This window comes from Sapajus apella, unplaced genomic scaffold (genome assembly GCF_009761245.1).
Source record: "Sapajus apella isolate SASKATOON/1434 unplaced genomic scaffold, GSC_monkey_1.0 scaffold140, whole genome shotgun sequence".
NCBI classification, from domain to species: Eukaryota; Metazoa; Chordata; class Mammalia; order Primates; family Cebidae; genus Sapajus; species Sapajus apella.
Genome location: NW_022437080.1, coordinates 357,414 through 383,644, shown reverse-complemented (window position 1 = coordinate 383,644; position 26,231 = coordinate 357,414). Strand labels below are relative to the sequence as shown.

General features: G+C 53.1%; 1 protein-coding gene across 1 annotated transcript in view; it reads right to left on the bottom strand.

Moving 5' to 3' along the window:
* ARHGEF4 (Rho guanine nucleotide exchange factor 4) overlaps positions 1 to 25,893 on the bottom strand; it is a 207,971-nt gene extending 182,078 nt beyond the window's left edge. Inside the window, exon 1 of the mRNA XM_032263938.1 lies at positions 25,795 to 25,893. Coding sequence (XP_032119829.1) covers positions 25,795 to 25,833 — 39 coding nt within the window. The 5' untranslated portion in view covers positions 25,834 to 25,893. The remainder of the gene's footprint in view (positions 1 to 25,794) is intronic.
* Between the last annotated feature and the right edge of the window lie 338 nt (positions 25,894 to 26,231).

The following is a 26,231-nucleotide window of genomic DNA, read 5'->3' as shown; positions in this document are numbered from 1 at the left end:
CTTCTTTCTTTCTTTCTTTCTTTCTTCTTTCTTTCCTTCCTCTTTCTTCTTTCTTTCTTTCTTTTTCTTTCTTTCTCTTTCTCTCTTTCTTTCTCTCTTTCTTTCTGACAGAGTCTTACTTTTATCACCCAGACTGGAGTGCAGTGGCACAATCTTGGCTCACTGCAACCTCCACCTTCTGGGTTCAAGCAATTCTCCAGCCTCAGTCTCCAGAGTAGCTGGGATTACAGATGCATGCCACTACACGTAGATATTTTATTAAAAATTTTTTTTGGTAAAGACGGGGCATCACTTTGCTGCCCAGGTCGGTCTCAAACTCTTGGCCTTAAGTAATCCTTCCACCTCAGCCTCCCAAAGCACTAGGATTACAGGTGTGAGCCTGGCCAGATGCAATGTTTTTATTCAATCCTAAAGAGAGTTTCCCTGTTCAGGTCCCTGGACCTAACTCAGCAGCACACGAAGAAAAGCCCCAGGATTTCAGTCCACAGTGGAATGTGGCAGTCAAAAGAGCTAATTCTGTCATGGAATGTATCAACCGATGTGCATTGCTCAGGAGAATGGGGCCTGAGTCTCCTGCCCCTCTGGGCTGGTCAGACACCAGAGATCCCATCTCAGTCCAAGGCCCATGCTCAAGTAAAGGACTGACGGACTTGATCACAGCCTGAGACCAAGAGCCTGCTGGATGCAGAATGATTCAAGAACTGAGCTTGTTTGACCCCAAGGGGGGAAAAAAGATGACTGGAGGCAAAAAGAAAACCAACCTATCCTTGACTTTATTCACCATCACATGGAAAAGAAACTGGACTTTTCCTGCGAGGATCAGAAAAGAGAAAGATCAGCAGCCGACAGCACCGCAGGGCGTCCTGAGCATGGGATTCGGAATGTGGCTGTGGCAGATCACTTCGTACCTAAGGACCACGTCCTTCCATCTGGAAAATAACCGTGATGACAAGGAGGAGGGGGTGGCATGACCTGCCTCATGTGGGAGGAATGCCCTGAGAGGGCGTTTCCGAGGCTCAGCACCGTTTTGGCAATAATAACTGCACCATCAGTGCTAAGAGTATTATTAACGGGAGAGAGATTTCCATTTAATACAAGGCATGACTTTCCAGCAACTGGGCTGCACAATATCTCCTGGGCTGGCCCATAAGGCACTCGAGGAGGCTCTAGAGGGGAGCACTTGATAAATACGGGACATGTGGCTACCACAGTCCCTCATATGCACAGCTCTCTAAATCCCTGTCGTCTGTCTGCCTGCCTTGGAAGGCTCAGGGCAATTTCTTCCCTCTTCTGAGAACCCCGTTATGACTACTCCAACCCTCCCTAAATTCTTTAAAATTTTGAACTGTGGTGGTAGACTTCATAATCAAACCCTTGTTTATGTAGCAAATCCCTTACCTGAGGACAGGGAGCACAACCTGTAACTTGCATCACTGTATGGGCTTTGCATACAACAAAAAGGTTCAGGAAGTACTGGCTGGTTGGCTGGCTCCACTCCCAGAACACAGCCATGTGCGTCTGCATCAAAGGAAAGGTGCTTCAGACAGCTGCCATCACTCATATGCTGTTCAAAAAGGATTTGTTGAGCTATAATTCACATACCATACCAATTACCCACTTAAAGAAGACAACTGAATGTTTTTAAATAAATTCAAAGTTGTGCAACCATCGCCACAATCTACTTCTAGAACATGTTTGCTCTAACACTTGCTGTATGTTTTTTTATTTGAGACAGAGTCGAAAGGCTCTGTTACCTAGGCTGGAGTGTAGTGGCATGATCTCGGCTCACTAAAACCTCCGCCTTCTGGGTTTAAGCAATTCTCCTGCATCAGCCTCCCAAGAAGCTGGGACTACAGGGGTGCATCACCATGCCTGGCTATTTTTTAAATTTTTAGTAGAGATGGGGTTTCACCATGTTGGCTAGGCTGGTCTCGAACTCCTGACCTCAAGTGATCCACCTGCCTCGGCCTCCCAAAGTGCTGGGATTACAGGCATGAGCCACTGAGCCTGGCCGTAACCCCATACTTCTTAACGTTCACTCTCCACTCCCCTCCAATGCTCCACCCCTCACACCAGCCCCAGGCAACTACTAATCGGCTTTCTATATCTACAGACCTGCTGGTCCTGCGTATTTCCTGTAAATGGAATCATGCAGTATGTTGTCATTTGTGGCTGGCTCCTGTGACTAGGCATAATTATTTCAGGACTCATCCATGTTGCTACATTTGTCAGTAACTCACTCTTTTGTTGCTGACAGTATTCCACCCTATGGATATGCCATTATTTGCTCATCCTCTCAATTGCTGATGGACATTTGAGTTGTTCACAATTTTGAAGTATTATAAATAAAGTTGCTTTGAGTATTTGTGTCCAAGTCTTCATGTGGATGATGCTTTCATTTCTCTTGGATAGATACATAGGAGTGGAATTGCTGGGTCATGTGGTAACTCTAGCTCTTAACATTTTGAAGAGCTACCAAAGTGTTTCCAAAGCGGATGCAGCACTTGACAATCCTACCAGGAACGTATGAGGTTCTCAACGTCTCCACATCCTTGACAAGACTTGCCGCACTTTTTACTAGTCATGTTGATGGGGGTGAAGTGGTCGCTCACTGTGGTTTTGATTTGCGTTTCCCTCATGACTGAGAAGCAGAAGAAATTTGTATGTGCTTACTGGCCATTTGTGTCCCTTCTTTGGAGAAGTGTCTATTCAAATCCTTGCCTAATTTTCATTTTTATTGTTTGTTTCAGGCTCTCTCATGAGGTTGCATGATCCTTTGCCTACTTTTATTTTTCATTTATTTTTATTTTGTATTTCCATAGGTTTTGGGGGAACAAGCGGTGTTTGGTTATATGAACAAGTTCTTTAGCAGTGATTTCTGAGACTTTGGTGCATCCCTCACCTGAGCAGTGTACACTGCACCCAATTTGTAGTCTTTTATCCCTTAGCCTCCTTCCACCCTTTTCACTGAATCCCTAAAGTCCATAGTATCATTCTTATGCCCTTTTTTGCTTACTTTTAAATTGGGGTATTTGTGTTTTTATTATTCAGTTGTACAGATTTTTGTTTTGCTTTGTTTTTACTTTTTGTTGAGATGGGGTCTTACTAGGTTACCCAGGCTGGTCTCAAGCACCTGGGATTAAGTGATCCTCCTGCCTTGGCCTCTCCAGGTACTGGGATTACAGGCATGAGCCACCACACTTGGCCTGTAAGGATTGTTTACGTATATTCTGGATAGAAATTCTTTATCACATATATGATTTGAAAATATTTTCTATGATTCAGCAGATTGCCTTTTAACTTTCCTGGTAGTATTTTCTGTTTGCAGCACAAGTTTTTAATTTGAATGAAGTCCAGATTTACATAATTTTTCTTTTTGTCATTTCTGCTTTTTTTGTATCTAAGAAACCAATGCCTAACCCAAGATACAAAGATTTAAAGATTTACTCCTATGTTTTCTTCTCTAAATTTTTTCTTTTTTCTTTCTCTCTTTCTTTCTTCTTTTTTTTTTTTTTTGAGACAGAGCCTCGCTCTGTCTTCTAGGGTGGAGTGCAGTGGCGTGATCTTGGCTCACTACAAGCTCTGCCTCTTTGGTTCAAGAGATTCTCCTCCCTCAGACTCCCAAGTAGTTGGGGTTATAGGCACCTGCCACCACACCTGGCTGATTTTTGTATTTTTAGTAGAGATGGGGTCTCATCATGTTGGCCACGTTGGTCTCGTCAAACTCCTGACCTCAGGTGATCCACCTGCCTTGGCCTCCCAAAGCGCTGAGATTACAGGTGTGAGTCACTGTGCCTGGCCTGTTCTTTTTAAAGATTGTTTTGGCTATTCAGGATCTTTTGAGATTCCATCTACATTTTAGAATGAGGTCTTTTTGTTTTGTTTTTCTACAAAAAAAAACTTTAATTGGGATTTTGCTAGAGATTGCAGAGAATCTGTAGATCACTTTGAGTAGCACTGACATCTTAACAATATTAGCTCTTCCCATCCACGAACACAGGATGTCTTTCGATTTATTTATGTCTTGTTGAATTTCTTTCAGCAAAGTTTTGTAGTTTTCAGTGTACAAGTCTTTCAGAAGTGTACAACCTCCTTGGTTAAGTTTATTCCTATGTATTTTATTCTTTTTTATTCTACTGTAAGTGAAATTCTTTTTTAAAAAAAGATTGTTTGTTCTTCATCCTTTTTAATGTAGGTATTCATACCTATAACGTTCCCTACAGCATTGCTTAGCTACATCCCATAAGTTTTGATGTGTTTTGTTTCTGCTTTCCTACACTTTAAAGTATTTTCTTATTTTCCTTGTGGTTTCTTCTGTGACGCATTGATTATTTAGGAGAATGTTGTTTAGTTTCTACATATTGTTAATTTCCCAACTTTGGAAGACATACTTTGTATGATTTCAGTCCTTTTGGATTTGGAGGCTGCATATGGACTATATTTCTTTTCTTTTTTTGTTTTGAAACAGAGTCCTGCTCTGTCGCCCAGACTGGAGTACAGCTGTGTGATCTTGGCTCAACTGCAACTTCCGCCTCCTGGATTCAAGTGATTCTCCTGCCTCAGCCTCCCGAGTTGCTGGGATTACAGGTGCATGCCACTATGCCCAGCTAATTTTTTGTATTTTTAGTAGAGACAAGGTTTCACCATGTTGGCCAGGATGGTCTGCATCTCCTGGCCTCGTGATCTGCCCACTTCGGCCTCCGAAAGTGCCGGGATTATAAGCATGAGCCACCTCGCCTGGCCCATGGACTAAATTTCATATGCAATTGAGAAAAATGTGTATTCGACTTGTTTGGTGGAGCATCCTATAGACGTCTGTTAGGTCTAAATGATTTGCAGTGCTGTTCAAGTCTTCTGGTCTTCCGCCTAGTTGCTTTACCAATGAATGAAAGCCTGATCTCCAACTATTATTGTTAGATTGTTTGTTTCTCTCATCAATTTTGCCTGGTTTTGCTTCATGTATTTTGGGTTCTCTTAGTAGGTGCACCTATGTTTATAATTGTTATATTGTCTGGATAGATCTAAACTTCTATCATTAGAAAATGTCCCTCTTTATCTGTGGTAAAATTTTTGTTTTAAAATCTATCTAGGCCGATATTTGTATAGCTACTCCAGCTCATGCTGTTATTACGGTGTTTTTCCACCTTTAACTTTCAACATATTTGTGTCCTTAAATCTAAAGTATCTCCTATAAAAATATAGTTGGATTTTTTTTTTTAAGAAAAAAAAATCATTCTGACAGTCTCTGCCTTAGTTTGGGTTGTTTAATGCACTATTGGTATGGTTACATTTATATCTGCCATTTTGATTTTTGTGTTTTTTTATGTTTTGTCTTTTTTGTGTCTCCGTTCTTCCTTTTGCATTTAGTGAATATATTCTAGTGTGACAGTTTAATCTCTTTAATACTTTTTTACTATGTAAGTTCTTTTCTTAGTGCTTGCTGTAAGGCTTACAATATTCATCTTAGCTTGTGAAATTGACTTCAGATTTAAACTACTTAATTCGAGTCAGATATATAAACTTCACTCTTTTATGGCGCCACTCTCTGTGTGTATGTGTGCACTACTAATGTTGCACGTATTGTGCTTCTGTATGTTACAGACCTATCAACACATTGCCTTATATGATCTTATGTCTTTTTTAAGGAGCTGAGAGCAAAGTGTATATTTATAGAGCTTATTTTATTAGCTTTTAAATTTCCCATTTCTGATTCTCTCTATTTCCTTCTATGGATTTGGGTTGCCACCTGCTAAGCTTCAATGTGGCTTTGTTCCCAATCACCTCTGTGCTTTTACTGTTAAGTATATTACATTTCTATAGGTCCACCAATACAATGATACATGGGTTAGTTTCTGTAATCACTTTCTAAACAGTTAAGAGAAGAAAGAAGAAAAAATATGCATGCGCTATTTTTTATAACTACCTAAATAACTGCCTTTACTCGCAATCTCTATTTATTCACATGGAGGTGAATTTTTCTCTGGTGTCACTTGCTCCCAGGCTGAAGAATTTCCTTTAGTATTTCTTGCAAGGCAAATCTGCTAGCAACAAATTATTCCGTTTTCTTATATCTGGGAATTATTTTATTCTGCCTTCTCCTCTCCTCTTATTCCCATTATACGTGTGTTGCTGCACTTAACAGTGTCCACCATTTCTGAATCTTTGTTCATTTTTCTTCATTCTTTTTTTCCTCTGTTCTTCAGATTATGTAATCTCTATTCATTAACTTCACTGATTGTTCTGCCAGCTCACAGCTACTGTTAAGCCCCTCTGGTGAATTTTCCATTTGGTAACTTCCATTTGGTTAATTGTTATATTTTCCACATCTTTAACAATGTTACATATTTGAAGAGGCATCGCTCTCACACCTTCCTTGAATTCTTTATGCCTGGCTTCCTTTAGTTCTTTGAAGCTAGTTATAATAGCTGCTTTGAAGTCTTAGTCTGCTGAGCCCACCGGTGACAGCCCTTCAAAAAGATATTTCTATGGCTTGCTTTCCCTCCCTGTACATGGATCACACTTTCCTATTTCTTTGCATGTCTTTTATTTTTTGTTTTGTTGTTAAAAACTAAACATTTCAGATAACATTATGGCAATTCTGATACTTGTCCTGTGGGTTGTTGTTATTGTTACGGTTGTTCTTTGATTGGTCAGTTATTTGTTTAAACTTCTGGTTGCCCTGCCTTTTGTTTTTTCCTGAAGTAAGCAATAAAGACTTAACTCAGCTGGCCTGGATTATTCCAACTGCACATTTCATAGTAAAGACTGGCTATCGATTGGCTCCTGAGAGATCATCTGTGAGGTCTTGGGATATCCTGCCTGCTTTTGTTTGCCTGAGGCCCTGGGGGACCCGAGTCTGAATAGTTAAGTTCAGTCATGTATGGACGCATGCCTATATGACTGACCCCAATAAAACCCTGGTCACCAAGGCTCAGGGGAGCTTCCTGGCTGTAACACTTCACATGGGTTGTCACACATTGCTGCTGAAGATTAGGCACTGCACGCCGCTTTCTGGGAGGGGACACCTGGAAGTTTGCAGCTGGTCTCTCCTGGACGCTTCCCTCTGTGCTCTTCCCTCTGCTGACTTAAATCTGTAACTTTTCACTGTCATAAAGCATAACCATGAGTATAACAGCTTTTCAGAGTTATCCTCATGGTCCTGTGAGTCCTAGTGGATTGTCAAGCCTGCCGGTGGTCTTGGTGACTCCTTGCTCATAAACCTACCAGTTTCCTCTTAGTTGCTCTCCACTAAGAGCTGCACTGTTTTTGGCAACTTTTTGTTTAAAGTAAAAAGTCAGATTCCTCTAGGAAAGCTGCACAACCTGCCTTTCCCCAAGGCAGAAGCCCTGCAGCAGAACACAGAGCTGGGGGTGGAGGCTTGCTTTTCCCGATGACGTCCCCGCTCTACCAGTGGGCACTGGTTGGCTCGCAGTCCCTGGTCTTCTTGTCTCGCCCCTCCTGGCATGAAACCTCCGTCCTGTGAGTGAGTTGAGGCGGCGGCACTGGGGCCCCAGTATCACAGCCTGCTGTGCCTGGAGCACGCCTCTGTCCCATAGTGTGGGTTGGGTGTGGAAGTGATCCCCAGACTTCTCAGCAGCACCTGCCAGGAACAGAGCTTCTGCAACATGGGGCTGGAGATGAGAATGCCAGCAACCTGACCCTCCTGGGGTACAGCCAAAGCACCAGACTGGCAGAGGAGAGGAGTAGAAGCCCTGAATGGCCTTACCTGCTGGGGCAGAGATTCCCGGGGGTGTGCCCCACCCTACTTTCAAGGAAGGGGTGGGACGTGGTGACCTCAGGTTTATAGAGCCACACTCCACAGAATAAATGTGCATTATTTGCCCTCTTGCCAAAGCATGGGCTCCAGGACAAGGGTCTCAGCCTGTGCCACTGCTGATTCCCAAGCACCAAGGACAGGGTTTGACCTATCATTTTAACACCTGAATGTGTCTCACAGCTATGACATAATTAATGGTTCTGTGGATTTTATTAACCATTTTGCGCAGGTATGCTTAAATTATTTTATTTACTGTTTCTCTTTTATTGGTCATGTTTCTTGACTTCCCAATCTATTTCCACACACATCATCAGATTTTATCCTCACAGTGACCCTATGAGGTGAGCAGGACAGGACATTCCCATTTGACAGACAAGAGGACTAAGACCTCTATCCCACAGGTTTAGTAACCTGCCCAGAATCTCCTGGCAGGGCTGGGACTAGCCTGCAGGTGTGACTGTCTATCCTTCAAGGTTAACTAAGCTCCCTATAGTATCTCTGTGGCCTGCATCCTCCAGCTCACCTCCCGATCCACACCCTAGGGCCCCACCATTCCTGGGAATGATGACAAGGCTTGTGTGGTTTTCCCACGACATTGGACCCAAGCAAGGCTGCTGCTCACATGCTGTGACCTGGTGCTGTGCCCACTCTCATTGGAGAGGGGCACACAGCACCATGGGCCCCCAGGAGAACCAAAGACAACAGGAGACGTTGCTCTTCCCAGACACTGATGTGCACAGGCACCAGGAGCACATGCAGCCCACTCCTGGCTCAGCAGCTCATCCCCAGAGGACACACAAGAGGCCCACGCCTGCCCAGCGGAGACATGCCCTTCCCTCACAGTGCCTGTGAAACAGGCAGGTGGAGACTGACCGTATGTTTCGCAGAGTGGCACATGATCGAGGCTCAGAAAAGAAGGCAGAGGTGGCTGCATGAGATCCTTGTCTAGACCTCACCTGGACTTGGGAAATCTGAAAAACAACTCTGTGAAGCCAGCAGGATGTTCCAGAGAAGAAGGCAAAGGCCAGCCAAGCGGTGTGCCCAGAGCGGGTCTCCTACCTCAGGCTTGGGACTCCCTCCTCCCCCTGCTAGTCTGAATTTTCTATCATCGGGATCCATCACCGGCCACGTGCACAATAACATGCACTGTGAACCGTCATGGAGATCCTCTGGCAGACCCCAAACTGGGCCTTGGGATAAGCATGGGGATTCCAGGCTACCTTATGGTGCCATATGAAGGTGGCGCAGGGCTGTGGAAATGGCCTCCTGGAACCCAAAGCACAGAACACACATGGCCTTGGTACCAGACGTGCTCTGCTGACCCTCGATGGGAGCGTCAGCCTGCTGGAAGGAAGTTCTTCCCAGCTGCCCAGGTGGCAGGCCTGGCCCAGGGCGAGCAGTCCGCTCTGAGCTCCCAGCTGCCAAGGCTGCCCTCATCTCACTCAGCCCCTCTCTGTCTGCTCCTGGGCTCTGGGCTCACGGAGGCCAGCCCTGAGGAGTGGCGCCTCCTATGTGCCCTGACTCGAGACTCAGCACAAGCCGTGTCTGACTGTCTCCCCAGCGCGGCTCCCCACCATGCAGGAGGCAGGCGTCGGGGCTCAGGCCCACCCCAATCCTGCTCGCCTTCCAGACTTCTCTCTCATCCTGCGGCCTCCTTCTGAGACCCTTGGAGTTCTGCACACTGTGCTCGCTGGGGGACATCAGCCTTTGTGCTGGGCGTCCCACCTTCTGCGCCAGGCTCCCCCACCCACCAAACAGTCAGTCTTGGCCAGGGACGACTCTGGGCTCACAGTCCCCGCTCCCGCCATGGCCAGCTCACAGTCAGTCCCCACTCCCGTCACCGCCTGCTCACAGTCAGACCCCCGCTCCCACCACCGCCTGCTCACAGTCAGTCCCCGCTCCCACAACCGCCTGCTCACAGTCAGTCCCCGCTCCCACCACCGCCTGCTCACAGTCAGTCCCCGCTCCCACCACCGCCTGCTCACAGTCAGTCCCCGCTCCCATCACCGCCTGCTCACAGTCAGACCCCCGCTCCCACCACCGCCTGCTCACAGTCAGTTCCCGCTCCCACCACCGCCTGCTCAGTCAGACCCCTGCTCCCACCACTGCCTGCTCACAGTCAGTCCACCACTCCCACCACCGCCTGCTCAGTCAGTCCCCGCTCCCACCACCGCCTGCTCACAGTCAGACCCCTGATCCCACCACCACCTGCTCACAGTCAGACCCCGCTCCCACCACCGCACGGTCACAGTCAGCCCCCCGCTCCCACCACCGCAGGGTCACAGTCAGCCCCCCGATCCCACCACTGCAGGGTCACAGTCAGCCCCCCGCTCCCATCACTGCCTGCTCACAGTCAGCCCCCCGCTCCCACCACCGCAGGGTCACAGTCAGTCTGGCCCCAAGGGCTCCCCGACCTACAGTCAGTCTTGCCGGGGCATTGTTTCATCTGTTCAGCATCCTTGGAGGTCCTGCGGCAGAACGGCACCCCGACACTCTGCCCTGAGCCTGTGCCCTGTCTGACACCACACTGTGGTCTGCTCTCACCTGCCCAACTTCTCGGCTCCCCGAGGCTCCCCTTTCCCCTTTGACAGGGTTGACAGTTTCCTTTCCTGGGCTTCCCACACCAGCCATGTCCCTGGTCCTATCCCTCACTGCATAGGTGACTGTTGCTGCTGGCCAGCCCACCTGTCTCTGCCACTAGACCTATGGGCTCGTCAGAGGGGAGGGCCTGCCTGAGCCTCCATATCCCCAGCAGCAGCTCAGGGTGGGCGGTGGAGCAGGCGCTCAGCTCATCATCACTGGTCATTAGAGAAATGCAAATCAAAACCACATTGAGATACCATCTTACGCCAGTTAGAATGGCGATTATTAAAAATCTGGAGACAACAGATGCTGGAGAGGATGTGGAGAAATAGGAAAGCTTTTACACTTCTGGTGGGAGTGTAAATTAGTTTAACCATTGTGGAAGACAGTGTGGTGATTCCTCAAGGATCTAGAAATAGAAATGCTATTTGACCCAGCAATCCCATTACTGGGTATATACCCAAAGGATTATAAATCATTCTATTATAAAGACACTTGCACACATATGTTCATTGTGGCACCGTTTACAATAGCAAAGACTTGGAACCAACCCAAATTCACATCAGGGAAAGGCTGGATAAAGAAAATGTGGCACATATACACCATGGAATACTATGTAGCCATAAAAAAGGATGAGTTCATGTTCTTTGCAGGGATATGGATGAATCTGGAAACCATCATTCTCAGCAAACTGACACAAGAACAGAAAACCAAACACTGCATGTTCTCACTCATAAGTGGGTGTTGAACAATGAGAACACATGGACACAGGGAGGGGGACATCACACATTGGGGTCTGTTTGGGGGTGGGGGACTAGGGGAAGGATAGCAAGGGGTAGGGGGATTGGGGAGCGATAACACTAGGAGAAATACCTAATGTAGATGAAGGGGGCATGGAGGCAGCAAACCACCATGGCATATGTGTACCTACGTAACAAACCTGCACGATCTGCCCATGTACCGCAGAACTTGAAGTATAATTGAAAAAAAAAGAAAAAAACTCAAAAAAAAGAATGAAAGTTGTGAGGTTGGAATGTTTCCTGTATCCCACAGTAAAAACACCACCTGGAATAAGAAAATAGCTACAGACAAAGGGCTGCCATGTGCCCCCTGTCTTTTAGACATTATTTAATCCTAAAATGAAGCAAGTCTGATTGTCTTGACTCTCCAGGTAAGGAAACTGAAGTTCAGGACAGTTAAGCACCAACCTAGCAAGTGGTGGCATTTGAATTTGGACCAGGTCTCCCAGCTTCTACAAACATTAACTCACGATGTCTCGTTTGGGCCTTACACATGCCCCACGAAATTGGCAGAGCCAGTCAGCACCCCTGCATTTCCTGCTGGCTGTGTCCGTGGAGGTGCTGGGAGGGTCAGGAGCTTGTCTCAGCTCACGAATGAGCTGAGGACAGCAGGAGTCAGAAGGATCGCAGCGGCCAAGAGCCGTGTTGGTGTCATTACTCTTCTTTGCGTGACCCACAAAGTGTTAGGTTCTGCCCTGCTGCTCTGCAGACAGACTGGAGGCGCCACCCTGTCCACTCCATCCTCTCAGAAACAGACAGCATGCAGCCGCTCACCCAGGCCCGGAGCACGTGCCCAGTGGGTGAAGGCAGGCCTTGGCAGTGCAGCAAAGTAGCACTCCCCAACCTGCACGAACCATGCCAGGTTCTGGGTGAGAGCACATTGTCACCCCATTCCCAGCTGCCTGTGTCATGGGAAGATGTGGGCTTCCTTCCCCTGCGAAGACACAGCAGCCTGGGCACCAGCGTTGCATGGCTGATGGATGCGAACCAGCGCTGGCTGTGGAGCTGGCGCCAGCACCCTCCTGACCGCCGGCGCCAACGACAGAGGCATCCAGATTAGTGTCCTCTCTGCCCTGCATTCCCAGGTCGCAGCCGCCTGGCTGTCAGGGCAGGGAAGGCACATGCTGGCCTCCGGCAGGTCCTATACCAATCATCCATCTCAAAGTGCAGGCACTTCTCAGCTCCGCAGCGGTCAGGACTGTGGTGTTCACAGCACAGAAAGCTGGGGGACTCAGGTCCTGCCTGTCCTCCCACAGCTCTGCCAGGGGACCCAGCAGGGTGATTCTTTGATTGTGCAGCAGAGCGAACCCACTCCAAGGAGTTGAGTGAATGGCCCGAAGCTGGGAACTCAGGGGCTGCTCAGGCTGCACGGAGGGCCTGGAGCCCCTCAAGCCTGTGTGGGGCAGAAGCCTCTCCCTCTGACAATGCCCCAGAGAAGCTGCATGACAGAGGCCCCGCAGCCTTGGATGCCACCCGAAGGGATGTTGGTGGAAAGACTGCACTGTGGCAGGGGGTTTGATGCTGACTCCTGCTCCCCCTTCCCATGTGGCTCTGCTCACCTCCACCTGCACCTTGGTCCCCTGTCTACCGAGGGAGGCTCCATCACGAGGGCATTTGAAGGTAGGGAAGTGGGATACGGACGCCACCCTATGGCCCACTGCACTCCTGCTCGGGGCACTGTAGTCCCCACAATCCGCCCTGCTGCCCATAGGCTATATGCCCAACTTGTGGACCGGCCCACCTGGGGGAACCTGTGTCCTTGTAGGGGGAGGTGCTGGGCAATTCGGACTTGGGAGTCAGAGCATCAGCCATTTGGATGCTGACTGCGGATGATGGACAGCTGGAGAGGCTCACAGGACTAAGCTTATGGAGGAAGCAGAACAGAGCCAGCTCCCAGAAAGCCCCTGGCCACGGGCAGCAGCAGCTGTCTAGGCAGACTTGGGACACGGGTATCGCCAGAAACACCTGCTCTCCATGGTGTCCTGAGAGGAGACCCCTCCACATGAGGGGTGCCAGGGACACAGCAGGCAGTGGCCAATGGCTCATCCTTCCCCAGGTACAGACAGGCCTGATCCCACACACTTCCCAGGGGCCCCTGGAGAGGCTGCCCCCTCCCTGGGGCACTGGCCCAGCTGCTCCTGTGAGTCCCTCTGAAGACGCCCTAGAAATGTGGGCTGCTTCAAGAACCCCCATGGGACCAGGAGACTGACCCAGCAGTAGGGGAGCCTCCCGGTGGGGTCAGGGTTTAGGGCCTCCTTGGAAGACCCCACGCTGGCCCCAGACCACATGTGCAGTTACGGCCATCCTGTTTCCTGTTTACAAAGACACCACTAAGTCAAGGAGAGCTTTTGAGGGGGAAAAAATCACTATGTTAAATGTACACATCAACTATAAATGCATTTTGACTTCAAAAGTATTAACTGTTTTTAAAAGTATATCCTAGGCTAGGCAAGGTGGCTCATGCCTGTAATTCCAGTACTTTGGGAGGCTGAGGTGAGCAGATTACTTGAGGTCACGAGTTTGAGACCAGCATGGACAATATGGTGAAACTCTTCTACTAAAAATACAAAAATTAGCTGGACGTGGTTGTGTGCACCTGTAATTCCAGCTGCTCAGAGGTTGAGGCAGGAGAATCGCTTGAACCTGGGAGGAGGAGGTTGCAGTGAGCCGAGATCGTGACACTGCACTCCAGCCTGGGCAACAGAGCAAGACTCCGTCTCAAAAAACGAAAAAATAAAAAGTGTATCCTAGGTCGTGGAAAGGGGGTGCGCGACAGTGGTCCCCCTGCTCAGAAATTGAGGGTCTCCTCCTTCAGGTTCCAGGGCAGACAGGCGGCCTGGGCCAGCCTATGGGGTCCTCCCCAGGAGCAGAGTGGCTGCCATGCCCCACCCCACAGCCCAGGGCACTGGGGCCCCAGGCAAGGCTGTCTCTATGGCAGCAAAGGGGGTGGCCCTCCCTATAGGGCATAGAACATTTCCCTGCACCCTAAAGCCTCCCCCGCCCTGCCTGCATACCTCTGCCCTTCTGACATGACATTAAACACCCAACAAAACAGGGTGTCGTTGCCCCAGGGCTCCCCAGCTTTGTCATCACTCTCCCCCAGGCTCCAGATCCCAAGGGAGGGCAGGAAGAGGTGCTCTCAGCTGGGGCTGGGGATCCAAGAAGGAGGGGGGGCAGCAGGGGAGTCCCCACAGCTGTCCTCTCCTCCTCTGCCATTGGGGGTGCACAAGTGGGTGGTGCCCCCACCTAGCCTCCCTGGGATGGAGGGTCCTAGGTGCCCAGGGCCTGCTCAGCTTCTCCAAGGCACAGCTCCCATTCTGCCCACCACCCTCCAGCTCCAGGACAGGGGCTGGCGCCTGGCACCTCCCCATCAGGGCCTATCACCCTGAGCCTCGTTGTCCCACCCAGGCCTGTCACTTGTGCCCTGTCTCCCTGTCCCACCAACACTGACAACCACACACATACCCTCGGGGCCTGGTCTCACCCCTGATGGGGAGCCAAGTGTCATGTGACTGGAACCCTCACTAAAACACGCACAGAGCCCCAGCTCCACTCAAAGCTCGAAGCCCAGCACTGGAGGGAGGAAGACACAGCATCACCATGGCACTGTCAAGGGGAGCTGGGGTTTGCAGCAGGAGCCTCCCTGCAGTCTACGGGCTCCTGGACCCAGGAATGCCAGGCAGGAGGTACCTGCTCACCCAAGTGGGGAGGGTGTCCAGGACCAGGGCTCAGAGCCTTCACTGAATTCTCACAAGGCTGCCAACATTTACCACCCAGAGGGCTCAGAAGCCTCTGTTCAGGGGCTGCAGGTGTGTCTTGCTCATTGCTTGGTCTCCCTGGCAGCCAGCGCAGGCTTGGCTCTAACAAGACGAGGTAAGTGCTGTGTGTGGATGAACGTGCTGGACTGGGGTCAAGTTGGTGCGCTGGGCAGGGCACAAAGTGGTTCAGGTGTAACCCTGGCCTGAGGGCCTGCTGCCCTACGCGGCGGGTGGGAGCAGCCCAGAGCACAGCTCCACAGGCCTGCTGCAGCCCCTCTGAGGTCAATACCACCCTTCAGGCTAATGCCACCCACTTTGTGTAGATGGCCTGCTCCCACCCTGGAGACTGGCCTCGGCCCACCTGCCTGCCCACCTGGATAGAGTCCCCGTGTCCTCGGGCCACTTTCCTTCCTCTCCTCTGAAAGAGCCCTGCTACCACGTGGCGCCCTCATACCCGTGACCTCCATTCAGCCGGTCAGCTTTGTCCCTAACACACCCAGCCCAGTGGCCCAGCTCCAATCCCACACACTCCTCAGGCCCAGGCCCAGCCTCTCAAAGGGGCCGTGGGGAAGGTCAGGGCACACAGGCCCTTGTGCCAGAGGCAGTGGAGCTGGCACAGGGGTGGGCCCATCAGCTGTCCTGGCAGAGTGGCTTTCAGGGCTGCCCTCCATGCCCGACTCACCCCCGGGTGGAGGCCTCACCTTTGTAAGCCAGCACTGTTCCTGTGAAGCCTCGCCCAGTGTTTTCTAAACTCTAGAACTCACAGAGAGAAAGGGGACCTGGGTGGACCCAGGAGAGGACAGGATACCAAATGTGCCCTTGCCTCAGGGGGTCAGGCCCTCGGAGCCAAGTGTCGGGGTGGAAAAGCAGCTGGGGCCACAGTATTGAGCACTCAAGGTCTGCAGGTAAAAAGGAACATATACACAACCATCAGCACATGTGCCTGTCACTGCCATGAGGGACGAATGATTAAGTCACACCAAATGTGCACAGTCACCATCTTTTGGTGCCTCCAAGTCCAATGTGGTGACTGAAAGCTCCCGTCCTCCAGATCCCTCTGCGTGGCTGTGAGGTCTCAAGCATTTCTCCCGCCCTCCTCTGCTTTGAGGCTCAGGCTCCAGGTGAAAACGCAGATTCAAGAGGAAGCAGGAGGCGCCCCGGTCACTAAGATCATCCACTTTGTCAGATTCAGCTCAGGCACTGAGCAGTGTCCGATAAGGCCAGATTCCTGGGAGGGGAAGGGGAGCCTGCTTCTGGAGTGTGCAGCAGGCTTAGGGGCTGGCTGTCCAGCAAGGGTGAGGCTGAAAAAGGCCTGAGTCGCCTTGACGGACCCAGGGCATCAGGAATCCACACGCGGCTCTTAGCCCGCGCACATCACAATTACACCCAGGCTGTCCCTAAAAGACCTGCTCAGGCCTCCTCCGGACAATCGAGTTGGGGCCCTGGAGGCCCCATGTCTGTGGATATGGTGGAGACCGTGTGAATTCGGCGTCCAGCAGGCCCTGATGCTCCTGCTAAACATACCTGTGTCACGGAACTTGACCCCTCGGGCTCCACAAGTGTCCAGCTCTGGCCTGGGCTTTCTTCTTCCTTCTGCTGAGGAAAGACCCCTGACCCTAGAGCTGCCCCCACGCCTCCAACGGGCGTCCATCTGAGCAAAGTCCTGGTTCCCGAAGCCCCTCTCACCAGGCCTGAATCCTGCCCTAAGTCCCTTCTCTCTCGCCTACCCATGTCACTCTCCCCATGCGCACCTCCCCATGGCGGGGGTCACAGCCCCGGCAGGCAGGTTCCCAAGGGTCTTGGAGGGAGGGCACTGGCCTGGGGGTGCTGAGAGGGAGGACTGGCTTAGGCTGCACAGCCAAGCAGGGCAGGGAGGCTGGTGCAGAGATAGCAGCCTGGTCCTGCGTGGCAGTCCGTGTGGGTGGCTCCTGGGAGCCCAGCACCTGAGATGAGGTGACTCTTGGGTTGTGGGGGTCTTGGATGACCAGGCTGACAGTCCCTAGGCCATAGGTCCTGGTGGCACCAGCTAGCAAGGACGCAGTGCTGATGACGCACAGACAGGCTTGGTTTCAGCTGAGCACTCAGCCGAGGAAGCAGGAACCACTTGTCTCAGCCAGCCTGGCTCATTGCGCTGCCCGCCTGCTGCCCCAGGATTGTCCTGGGCTCTGGGCATGGGGCGCCAGGGGAGCGGATGCAGGAAGCAAGAGGCTTGTTTGAGCTGTCAGCGAAGGTCCTGAGAAACAGACCATGGGCCAGGCCTGAATGCCTTCTGGCCGAGGTGGTCCTGGCTTGATCGAGGCGTAACGGAGGCACAGTAAACTCACATGCTGGAAGTGCACCTGAGGGTGCCAACAGGAGCACAGTTGCAGTGAATCTCCACGGCCTCTGTCCTTCCTTATCCACCCTCCCGCCCCCGCCCGCCCTCACCTGTCCCCAGGCAGCCACTCCTGTGCTTTCTGTCACTGTAGGTTCCCATTTGGGACCACACCGTAGGTCTGGCCCAGGCTGGTGTATACGGCAGCAGCTCCCTCCCTCCTGGTGCTGCTCTGAGGATGCTCCACCCTGTGAGTCGCTCCCAGGTTTTCTCACAAGCCTGAGTCCTCACACAGACAAAAACTGCCCCACCAGACCCAGCTTCTCCCACCCGCCACACCCACTGTGCTCTGAGGTGGATGTTCTCATAGTCAGCAGGCCTCTGTAAAAACACACTTTCTTTTGTTCTGTTTTGTTTTGAAACAGGGTCTCTTTCTGTCGCCCTGGCCGAAGTGCAGTGGCGCAATCACGACTCACTGCAGCCTCGAACTCCTGGGCTCCCACGATCCTCCTGCCTCAACCTCCCAAGTAGCTGGGACTGCAGGCATGTGCACCATGCCAGGCTAAATTTTTTGAAACATTTTTGTAGAGATGGGAGTTTCACTGTGTTGCCCAGGTTGGTCTGGAACTCCTGGGCTCAAATGGCCTCCCAAAGTGCTGGGATTACGGATGTGAGCCATGCACCCGGCCAAAAACTTTCTTTCTACCTAGAGCAGGAACTCTGGCCAGCAACATCAGGCAGCGTCACACTTGGCCAAGTGTCAGAGATGGGTTCCATTCAGCTCCACTGGTTATAAGAAAAATATGTGTTTGGGGAAGACAGAAATAGAGATTGGGGGCATGGCTAAGAGTTGCGGGGCGCTCTCTCCGCATGCCGAAATTCACATGCTTTCCCTTGGTTTTGTTATTTTTAATTTTCACATACTCCTGACAGTGGAGGGGTTAAATGAAGGTGCCCCAGGGCACAGAGCTCTATGGGGAGAGTGGGCCTACCCAGGGGCTGTCATTGTCACAAAGGGACCCTGGAAGGGGGCAGCTTCCAAGGAGTGCTCCCAGTAGACCACTTCTCAAGCGTGGGCAATCTTTAGTTCACAGGTGAAAGGCTGTAGAAGAGACAAATTGACCCATTTTGTGCAAATGTGGCTGATATCCAAGGCATTTCAAGCTAGCCAGGGTGGGACAGGGTCTCTAGGATTTACTGCCCAGGTTCACATCCAGCCAACAGGGCCAACAGCACTCTGCCCACCAGGCAGGGCAGCCCGCCTCCTTTACAACAGGGCAACATGGGGCTGGAGGCCTCAGGCAGCACCCTCCCCAACCCCAGAAGGTCCTGGAGCCAGGGTCACGCCCAGTAGGCAACATCGTTTAAACCTTACCACCTTACAACTGGCAGAAGGGGAGTGTAAACCCATTTCAGAGATGGGGAAATTACATAAGGGCTCCGGAAAGACGGCATTTCTCCTGAGCCAGGGAGCTAGCTGCACTCAGTGGGAGAAACAGGCAAAACCGGAGACCCAGAGTGAATGCAAACCCTCTGTGGGCTCCGGCACCTCCCCGGTTATAAACAGTGGCTGGAGTCTCAGGAAGGTCTGAGGACACCTGACTGAAGCCGGGGGAGGACAGGCACGCAGAGAAGGGGCAGGCTGTGCCCAGCCCACACCTGGAGAGCAGGGCTGTGCTGCACCCAAGTTTGGAGAGAGCGTTTCAGGAGTCCATTTCTCTAGAAACATCAACCTGGGGCCCTCTGCACTAAGGGCCCCCTTGGGGTTCTGACCTGGCCACACACAGACTCAGCGCTTTTCCTGAGGACACGCTGTGTTCCAAACCCTGCCCCTGCCCTCAGAGCCAAGCCCAGAGAGAGAGAACAACCTTTGGAGACGCTGCCTCATGGCCCAGCACACGGGGGTGCTTGAGAATGTGTGTTGTACAGGAGGACCATCTGGTGAGGTCAGGGGAGGACCCGAGGGGCACAGGCAGGGTGAGGAGACCCATAGCAGGAGCAAGCACTGGTGCCTCTGAGCAGCAACGCCCCCCAGGCCGGCAAGTCCAGGGTGGTGGGAGGCATGGCCCAGCAGAGGCACTGAGGGCCTCCTGGCAGGCTGCTGGCTCCCTAGCCAGGCCTGTCCTGCCCACTCCGTCATGCAGGAGACCAGCCTCTGCAGGGCTCGAGGACAGCCCACCCTGGCTCAGTGTCTCCAGCCACGGGTTCCCGCTGTGACCTTCACCCGGAAGGATTCAATGACGTAGTTGGCTCCCTGGCAGAGGCCCCTGTTAACTGGACTTGAGACCCTCCTTCCCCCAAAAAAGCGGAGGGGCCAAGCGAGTCCCAACGGGACTTCTCAATCGTACGCCATGAGTGGGCTTTGTCTGCCCCGTGCTGAACAGCTGCCGGGACCGGGGGTAGGAGGACACCCCAAGATAACTGAAAATCTGGCCCCATCTATCTTGGAAATAGAAAGGAGGCAGCTATCCTCTCGTCCCACCCCAGCCAGGACCCTGGCTCTTGAGGACAGAACTCACTGCCTACAAGAGTCGCTAGAGGGTGTTGTCAGCAGGGCAGTGGAGCCCACGCCCAGGGCAGAGCCGCCCAGGCCCCCCAGGCTTCACCCCCTTCATCCCTGCACAAGCTGAGCCAGTGCGCTACCCCCAGCCTGCCAAAACGCTACTTTTTTTCACTTAACTGGAGCCCTTTTCTGTCTTTGGCAACCAAGATCCTTCACTAGTAAAGAAACTGGTACCTGGATGCTTGCGGCTAAAAGATCAGCAGGAAGGTGGGAGGAGAGCTGGACTGGGCATTTCACCTGGTTGATGCCAAAAGCAGTGGAAACACATTAGCACTGTGGAAGATGTGGAACTCTGGCATCTCACTGCCTGCATGGCCAGCCCCAGAATAAATTATCAATGGTGGCCAAGTGACGACTGGGTGCTTCTGGGGGGAAATGGCTCTTGCTACAAAATCCAAATGAAGGGCATGAAGAATCCCAGGACTGCCAGGTGAGCGTGCTGCTTCTAACTGTCCCGGACAGCTTAAAGTGAGGGAATAACACAGTCCTGGCAGGGGCTCTTTACCACTCTGCATAAAGTATGAGTATCTCTTCTCTCCTGCAGCCACCAACCTGAGATATCCCTGGACCAGAAAAGCAGTCTGACTCCACCAATCTGCAGACTGGCACATTACGAAGCCAGAAGGATGTGTTGTTTTCTTGCTCCTCGAGTGACAGTCAGGGTACAGTTTGGGAAAGAGTGGGACCCTCACCGTAGGAGTGGGAACGCATTGCGGGCTCACAACCCCACTGAGCCCTCGCTCCTCTCCCTGGCTGCTTCAGGCTGTTATGCCTTCCCCAGCGAGTCACCCTGCAGAGTGTGGCATGTTCTGCCCATGCCCACCCTGGCTCCTTTTCCTGCCTTCAGGCCAAAGAGGAGAGTCAGACCGCAGCACGGCCAGGAGAACCCATCACAAGTGAAACCATCGAGGAAAAGACTCATACTTCAGAGAATGATGACTGTGCCAACACACACCAGCAAAAACCCCAGGGAATGATGAGAACGGGTTTGGAGCGTCCCTGACTGTGGGGGAAGAGCATCACCCCACCCCTGGCCGCTGTGGGTACACCCACCATGCTGGAGTTCGAGAGTCAACAGGTGAGCTGTTTCTTCCCTGAAGCCTCAGCTTGATAGTGGGCCCACAAAGTGAAACTGAAAAGCCAAAATCCCTTGAAGGAATCCAAATATCCGAAGGGATACAGTGTTCGTGGAGACCCATCAAAAGCATGATGTGCAGTGTCCCTAACCATGTCTTCAGGGGAACCAAAAAGACCTGCCCCAGCCCGAAGCACCACGAAACACTTAGGAAGGAGAACGCCAACAGCGAGGAATATTGCCACAGACACTGTTCTCTATCAGCTAGAGATGCTGATGGCAGACCTTCTCATTGGTGGAAACTCTACGGGTGAGAGCCGTGAGGCCAGCATGGGCCAGCACGACAGGATGAGGAAGCATTCAGGTGCCGGCAGCCAGAGGGGCACCAGGATGGTCTGTGCTGAGGCTCCTTGGCACTGATGACGCACTCATGGAGCTGCTAGGACTGAAATCAACAGGTAATGCCATTAGAGTCCTATTCGAAGTGTGTGATATTAATAGAAATGTGAAAAAACCAACTTTTAAAAACTAGGTCTGGTAGGCAGCAGTCTACCATGCGTGCCTAGAACAATATCTGGTGCATAGTATCAACAAATATTTACGGAATAAACCCCATTGCCCCTTGCCTGATTCCCAGATTTCACTCAGTAGTCCCAAAGCTCCTTGAGTTGTGAGGAGGCTGGTCACCTGTGTAACAGCACAGGCTTATGCTGTGAATCTTCCAGAGCTCCTGGACAGAGAAGTACCTGGATCTCCCAGCACCTCTGAGGGCTGGTTCTGAGCTGACACTGTTCTTGGCGGTCCAGGAGGTCCACAGCCCACCCCCAGGGCTGAGGCTTGCCGGAGGCAGTGGTGCGCAGGCCATGATGGGAGCTGTGCCCCGCATCCACGTCATGCAGCCCAATGGGATCGCAAAGCTGTCCTGTGGCAATTTCCCCAGCTGCTGGGTGCTCAGGTGACGAACACACGCCAGCACCTGGCAGGAACTCCATCCTGGCTCCCTGGGCCACAGTGTGGAGGCTTCTACAGTGGGAGAGACTAACTGGATGGCTTTGCTACACCCTCCCCTTCAAAATAGTGGCTCATTAGCAACACTTCGTCCCTGGAGACTGAGGAACCACCATACCCAAGGCAGGAGACACTGCTGCATCCCCTCACCTGCCAGGTAGGCTTGTGCAGGAGACACGAGGCCTTGAAAATGCGGTGGACGGCTCTGGGTTCAATCAAGTGGACTCTCTCATCAGCTGTGCTGTCCCACTATGACCTCCCTACTGGACGGTAGAGCCACAATCTTTGGCATAGTGTAGAGCCACTGACTGGATGAAAACTCTGTCTATGTGTGTGTGCCTGTGTGTGCACCTGCGTGTACACGTGTGTGTCTATGTGTGTGCCTGTGTCCCAAGTGTGTATGCCTGTGTGTGTCTGTGTGTGTGTGTGTGCCTGTGTGTGTGTCTGTGTGTGAACCTATGCCTGTGTGTGCCGATGTGTGTGTCTGTGTGTATGTGCCTGTGTATGCCTGTGTATGTGTGCCTGTTTGTGTGCCTGTGTGTATGCTGTGTGTGTGTCTGTGTGTGTATGCCTGTGTGTGTGGCTGTGTGTGCATCTGTGTGTGTGCCTGTGTGAGTGCCTATGTGTGTCTGTGTATGCCTGTGTGTGAACCTACACCTGTGTGTGCCGATGTGTGTGCCTGTCTGTGTGTGTGTGCCTGTGTGTGAACCTACGCCTGTGTGTGCCGATGTGTGTGCCTGTCTGTGTGTGTGTGTCTGTGCATGCCTGTGTGTGCGTGCCTGTTTGTGTGCCTGTATGTGTGTCTGTGTGTGTGTGCCTGTGTGTGTGGCTGTGTGTGCATCTGTGTGTGTGCCTGTGTGTGTGTTTCCTGCTGCAGTACTCAGGGATCTGCGGAAGCAGGTTCCCTTCCCTGCCATGGGGCACAGCATCCCACCTTCACAGCCTTGTCTTGGCTCACTGATTCTGTGCCATGATTTAGCCAACAGAGACCTTGACCTTTCTCCCAAGGACCTCATGCAGGTCTTCTGCACACTAATAGGTCTTGGACGAAAGCAAATAGCAAAGCACCCTAAGTGTTGGGACACACGGGTACCAGAGTGTAGGACATACATCCTACGAAAACACAGGGACCTGCCACTTCAGTGATGGCTCCAGGCAGGCAGCAGGGGTGTCCAGCTGTCTGGAACATTTTGGGATACCCACTGGAAAGCAAAAGCATGTCTGGCCCACACACGACGCTGGGTGAGCCCCTGGATTTTTGAGACAACATATTTTCCTCTTGGGTGTGCTGTTCCTCTGACTCATTTGCTGGGTGACCCCCAAGGCGGTGCACCTGTGTGGGCCTCTGGCAGGTGCAGGCTTCTCCATCCGGTCTGCCTGCAGGGGGAGGGACTCTACCACATGGCTGTCGTGCCCCATGGATCCCACGGTGCCCAACGTGCCCGGGCAGATCTGGGTGCTATGCAGAGTCTACACCAAGTGCTACCAGAAGTCACACCTGGGGCTTTCGGGTTCTCGTCCTGGGCTTGGTGGAGACTAGCGGCATTTCAGCTAACAGAGTCTGACTGGGAGACCTGGACTAGCTGAGGTTCCCAGAGCTAAGTGGGCATTTTCTGGCCCAGTCCAGCACCCACCATCAGGAGGTCCCATAGGACCAAGCCCAGGGAACACCAGGAGGCACCAGGTGGTGACTCAAGCAGGTAGCTCCCTCGCTTGCCCCGCAGCCTGGGTCCTCACGGGGTGTTCCTTACCACCGGGTCTGAGAGAAACAAGTACAAACTACGTTGCCAGTGGCTTGGCAAGACACACTCGCACAGCCAGAAGTGACTGCTGTGGCAGTCAGAGCCCCTCCTATGTGGACAGCAGACAGGAGACCCCCCAAGGGGCACAGGTGATGCTCCCTGTGGTGTGTACGGAGAGGCCTCAGGTGTCCCAGGACCTACAGGGACCTGAGGCAGTCACAGGGCAGGAAGTAGGGAAAGGCCTCTTTGAATAGATGGGGAACTGGAGGACAGTGTGTCTCAGGAATACTTCCACAAAGGCTCTCATCCCGGGATCCTCCCAAGCAGCAGCAGGCAAGGTGGCTGCCCAGAGATGTCCAGAGGCCTCTGCTCCTGGAGCTCCTGGACCACCCTCCAGGGACTCAGATTCTGCCCGGCCACCTTCCCCTCACCTGGACAACTGCTTGCTACCCTTGCTGTAGGTGCAGCACAACCAAAGTCCAGGACTTATAAACACACTCAGACTGGCCTGCCTGCCTGCCTTCCTTCCTTCCTTCCTTCCTTCCTTCCTTCCCTCCCTCCCTCCCTCCCTCCTTCCTTCCTTCTTTCCTTCCCAAAGTCCAGGGCTCACCACTTCATGATCACACGTTTTCCTTCCCTTCCTCCCTCCCTCCCTTCCTTCCTCCCTCCCTTCCTCTCTTCCTTCCTTTTTGTTTTTTTTGGACAGAGTATGGGTCTGTTGCCCAGGCTGGAGTGCAGTGGTGCAATCTCTGCTCACTGCAACCTCCGTCTCCTGGGTTCAAGTGATTCTCCTGCCTCAGACTCCTGAGTAGCCGGGATTACAGGCGCTCACAACCACACCTGGCTAGTCTTTGTATTTTTAGTAGAGACAGGTTTCATCATGCTGGCGAGGCTGGTCTTGAACTCCTGACCTCAGGCAATCCCCCTGCCTCGGTCTCCCAAAGTGCTGAGATTACAGGCGTCAGCCCACACTCACGTTTTCTAACAAGACCTTCACACTAATCCTGAAAGGTGTGGAGGGTGTGGAATCATCACCCACATTTTTCAAAACAAAGACCCAGGTGGTTGTGTGATTGTCCCAAGATTGTACACCTCCTCAATGACAGAGTCAGCATTTGGAGGGGGTCTGAGCGCTTCCATGGCATCTCCTGCACTCAGCAGCACAGGTTTCTGAAAGGGCGCCTTCTGGCTGTCCCGCCCTCTCCACTCTGAACGCCTGTATCACTCCATTATTGCTGGGGGTGGGAGCTGATGCCTGGCCAGCGGAGAGGCTGAACGAGGGCAGGGCTCCTGCAGGTCGGCCCTGGGTCACCTGGCTTCCTGCGCCTTTCACCAGAGCACTCAGGGCCACAGAACTCCAACCCACCCTCCCGTCTTCACCTCTGGAAGAAGGTGGCTGCCCAGCCAATCAGGGCACCCTCCCGCCCCGACAGCCCCACACAGGTCTGCCTCCCCGGGATCTGCCTTTGAGAGCTGGCGGCTCTTCCCCGCCTCCCGCAGTCAGAGCCCAGCGCCACCCAGCATCGCGCCCGCCCTCTCGCTGGCTCACCTGGGCAGGTGGGGCTTGGTAACCTGTGGCCGTCCACCCCTGACCGTGCCTCGGAGCCCCTGCCCACCTTGGGGTCCCTGTGGGGGCAGCGAGGCGGAGGCGTCCCAACGGAGTGGGTCCCCAATGGCGAGCGGGCCTGGAAATCAGGCCAGAGAGGGGACACCCTGTGCAGGAGCGCAACAGCCCGGGCCCCGGCCCCGGCCCCAGCTCCAGCCGCTTGCTGATGCTCCCTCGCGTACCCTCAGCCCGGGAAATAACACAACAGCAACCATTTCTCCCGCACCCCCCGGGCCGGCACCAGCCGTCCTTCCCGAAACAGGCGGTACTGCGCCGAGCGGCAGCGGCTCCGAGTGCCCCGCGCGCCCAGGCCGGCTCAGGGGCTCGCCCGGAGCCGCCGTCCCGACCGCCTCCAGGGGAGCCCCCTCCTTCCCAGCGCTCAAGTCGGCCTCACTTCGCAGGACGCCACCTCCGGTCTGCACGTCGGAAACTGGGGAGCGACGAGGGTGTCCCCACCCACCCGTGCCCAGGGGACGGCCCCGGGCGCCGCAGCCAACGCAGGCTGTGCTCCACCCCACCCGCGCAGGGCGCCGCGAGCCCGACCACGAGCCCGGACGCCGGCTCTTACCTTGAAGAAGCTCCGGAGGAAGTGCACGACGCTGAGCATGGTGGCCGCCAGGGCGCCCAGAGCCTGCCAGCAGCATGACGAGCCGGGCCGCCGAGCCGGCTCCACCGACACCACCCCCGTCCCGCCCTGGGGTCCGCCCCGTGACCGCCCCGGACCGCGGGGACGCTCCGCCTCCCCAAACCTGGCCTCTGGAGGGTCACCGAGCGCTCGTCCAGGCTCCTGCCCCGCCTGCCCCCGGGCTTTGGTGACCCCCCGGGAATGGGCACGCACAGACACGCCGCCCCCGGGGCCCCCGGGATCATCCCGCCCGCCGCGCTCCTGGGCCCCTGGGAGCCTAGGAGTGTTTTCTCAGAGACAGCAGTAGGCGCCCAGCACTTTTGTACAGCCCCAGCGCAGCGCGGGTCCCCTAGGTCTGTCTTCTGCACGGAGACTCAGGT